The following is a 2,239-nucleotide window of genomic DNA, read 5'->3' as shown; positions in this document are numbered from 1 at the left end:
CCATCCATCCATCATCCATCCATTTATCATCCATCCATCCATCCATCCATTTATCATCCATCCATCCATCATCCATCCATTTATCATCCATCCATCCATCCATCCATCCGTCATCCATTCATTTATCATCCATCCATCAATCCATCCATCCATCCATCATCCATTCATTTATCATCCATCCATCCATCCATCCATCCATCCATCCATCCATCATCCATTCATTTATCATCCATCCATCCATCCATCCATTCTTCCTCTCTGGTAGAACCACTCTTATCTTTCATAATCAGATCTCCTGATCATCTGGTTCCATCCAGGCTCTCATTCTCTTCATTTTTCAGTCTTATTTATCTTTGCCGTTGCTCTGCAGCTCTAATCTAAGTTATCTTGAAACACTGAGGATCCAGTCTGTCAGCTGATCCTGTCTCTGGGTCTTTCCTTCCCTTCCGACTCGTTTCCTGAAGTTATGGTTGAATTTTGTCCACCTGACTGCAGCCTGGATCTTTTTGTTTATTGCTGTTCCTTGTTTTAAGAACTTCCTCTTCCTTCCTGTGACTTCAGGGCTACAACATCATCTCAGTGCTGAGCCTGGAGATCGCTCCCATCATGGAGCTGCTGGCGTCCATGAAGTCGCACAGCGTTCCTGAGGACATAGATGTGAGCCACACGCAGACACTTCCTAGCTGGCCTCGATCTGGAGGAAGCTTGACGATCATATAGTTCAACATTTAAATCTGCTTTCACATGATTTCTGTTTTTATCTGATCTGGGTCATTTTCTTGTTTGGTTCCCGCTGAGAAGATAAAAGACACCCTGCTAAATGATGATGACATCGGGGACAGCTGCCATGAGGGTTTCCTCCACAAGTAAGCAGTTCTCCTCATCCCAACGGAGACGGATGGCGAACAATGGCCATTTAACACCCGTCACCCTTCCAATGATGACTGATGGAGCTGCTCCTAGCAGAGCTTCTCCATAGAGAAAGGAGGAGGGGGCGGAGCTTTCTGGGCCTTTCTGATTAGTTCCTTCAAAGCTGAGGCCTCTGGCTTCAGTCTTTAACTGAAGATGCCTTTTTTTCCTTTCCTAACTGCTTCCAACCTTTTCTCACACTGATTTAAACTGGCCTGTCATTGTAAAAAGCTGCAGCTCTTCATTCAACCAGCCGAGCGCATTAGAACCTAATTGGATCTAATTTTCCTGCGTTTGTCTCTGTGTTTCAGAGCCATCAGCTCTCATCTACAGACCTGTGGCTGTTCGATCGTGGTAGGAAGCAACCCGGAGAAAGTAAACAAGGTGCATTTCAGTGGAACCGACCTGAATTTATTTTGCTGTATTTAGAAAAACGTGTTTTTTTCTTTACGTAGATCAGAATTAAACGGAGATTGTTACCTTGACTAGTGCAATATATAGATAGAAGTTTACGTACAAGGTGAAATTACATCAGCTGGCATAAAGGTCACATTTAGCATAAAAACACAGTGATAAAACCGTGATAAACACATTCTATCAGCAGGAATTGGAAACCCTAACCAGGGACACTGCTTAATGTAAGTGATAGCGGCGCACGGTGTGACGGAAAAAATATGCTTAAAGTAAAGCATCTGACATAGCATAATGTTTTTTTGTGCTTTTATTCGATTCAGAATCAAAGTTCAAATAAGTTTAAAGGCCATGTGAAGATGATTCCTCAGTTTTCTGCTAAACTCATTAGAAATGTCAAAAATGTTTAGTTCTACACGTTTAAATTGTCTCTAATTTTCATGATGCACTGCGGCAGTAAAGGTTAATCTGGGTTTCAATGATCCGTGCTCAGGGTTTGTTTTTTTGCTTTGAACTCTTATATTAACATGTATACAGATTAGATTAGCACGGTTCACAAAATCCACAGTTCGGTTCACGGTTTCGTGGTCATGGTTTTCGGTTCAGTTCGGTATATGTTGATTGTTACAAATCCCATAAAAATTTATACAATGATTGAAAAAATCCTAAAAAATTGATCAATTGTATTTATTTTTAATGATCCACGGAAACCCTTCCTGTGATCATTTCTGCATGTTTTGCTACTTTGAATTTAATCATTTCGCGCATGCTCTCTATGATCTCCAAGGAACTCAGAGCGGAGCGGACAGGAGCCACAGTGGAGGCTGTAGGCTTTGCTTTGAGCAGGCGGTCTGGAGCGCAGCGGGGCGGAGCGGGGGTTGCTGATGGAGTATTTAGGATTTCGGGGTTAGCATGACAT

The 2,239-nt window shown here is 42.4% G+C and overlaps 1 protein-coding gene across 1 annotated transcript in view; it reads left to right on the top strand.

The window, feature by feature from the left end:
- The window catches only part of LOC107085773 (chromosome unknown open reading frame, human C9orf72), a 16,512-nt gene that overhangs the window by 4,946 nt on the left and 9,327 nt on the right, over positions 1-2,239 (top strand). Inside the window, exons 2-4 of the mRNA XM_015376319.1 lie at positions 562-657; positions 802-866; positions 1,221-1,293. Coding sequence (XP_015231805.1) covers positions 562-657; positions 802-866; positions 1,221-1,293 — 234 coding nt within the window. The remainder of the gene's footprint in view (positions 1-561; positions 658-801; positions 867-1,220; positions 1,294-2,239) is intronic.

The sequence above is a fragment of the Cyprinodon variegatus genome, unplaced genomic scaffold (genome assembly GCF_000732505.1).
Source record: "Cyprinodon variegatus isolate N-32 unplaced genomic scaffold, C_variegatus-1.0 Scaffold133, whole genome shotgun sequence".
In the NCBI taxonomy this organism is placed as follows: Eukaryota; Metazoa; Chordata; class Actinopteri; order Cyprinodontiformes; family Cyprinodontidae; genus Cyprinodon; species Cyprinodon variegatus.
This window is presented reverse-complemented; position numbering and strand designations above follow the sequence as displayed.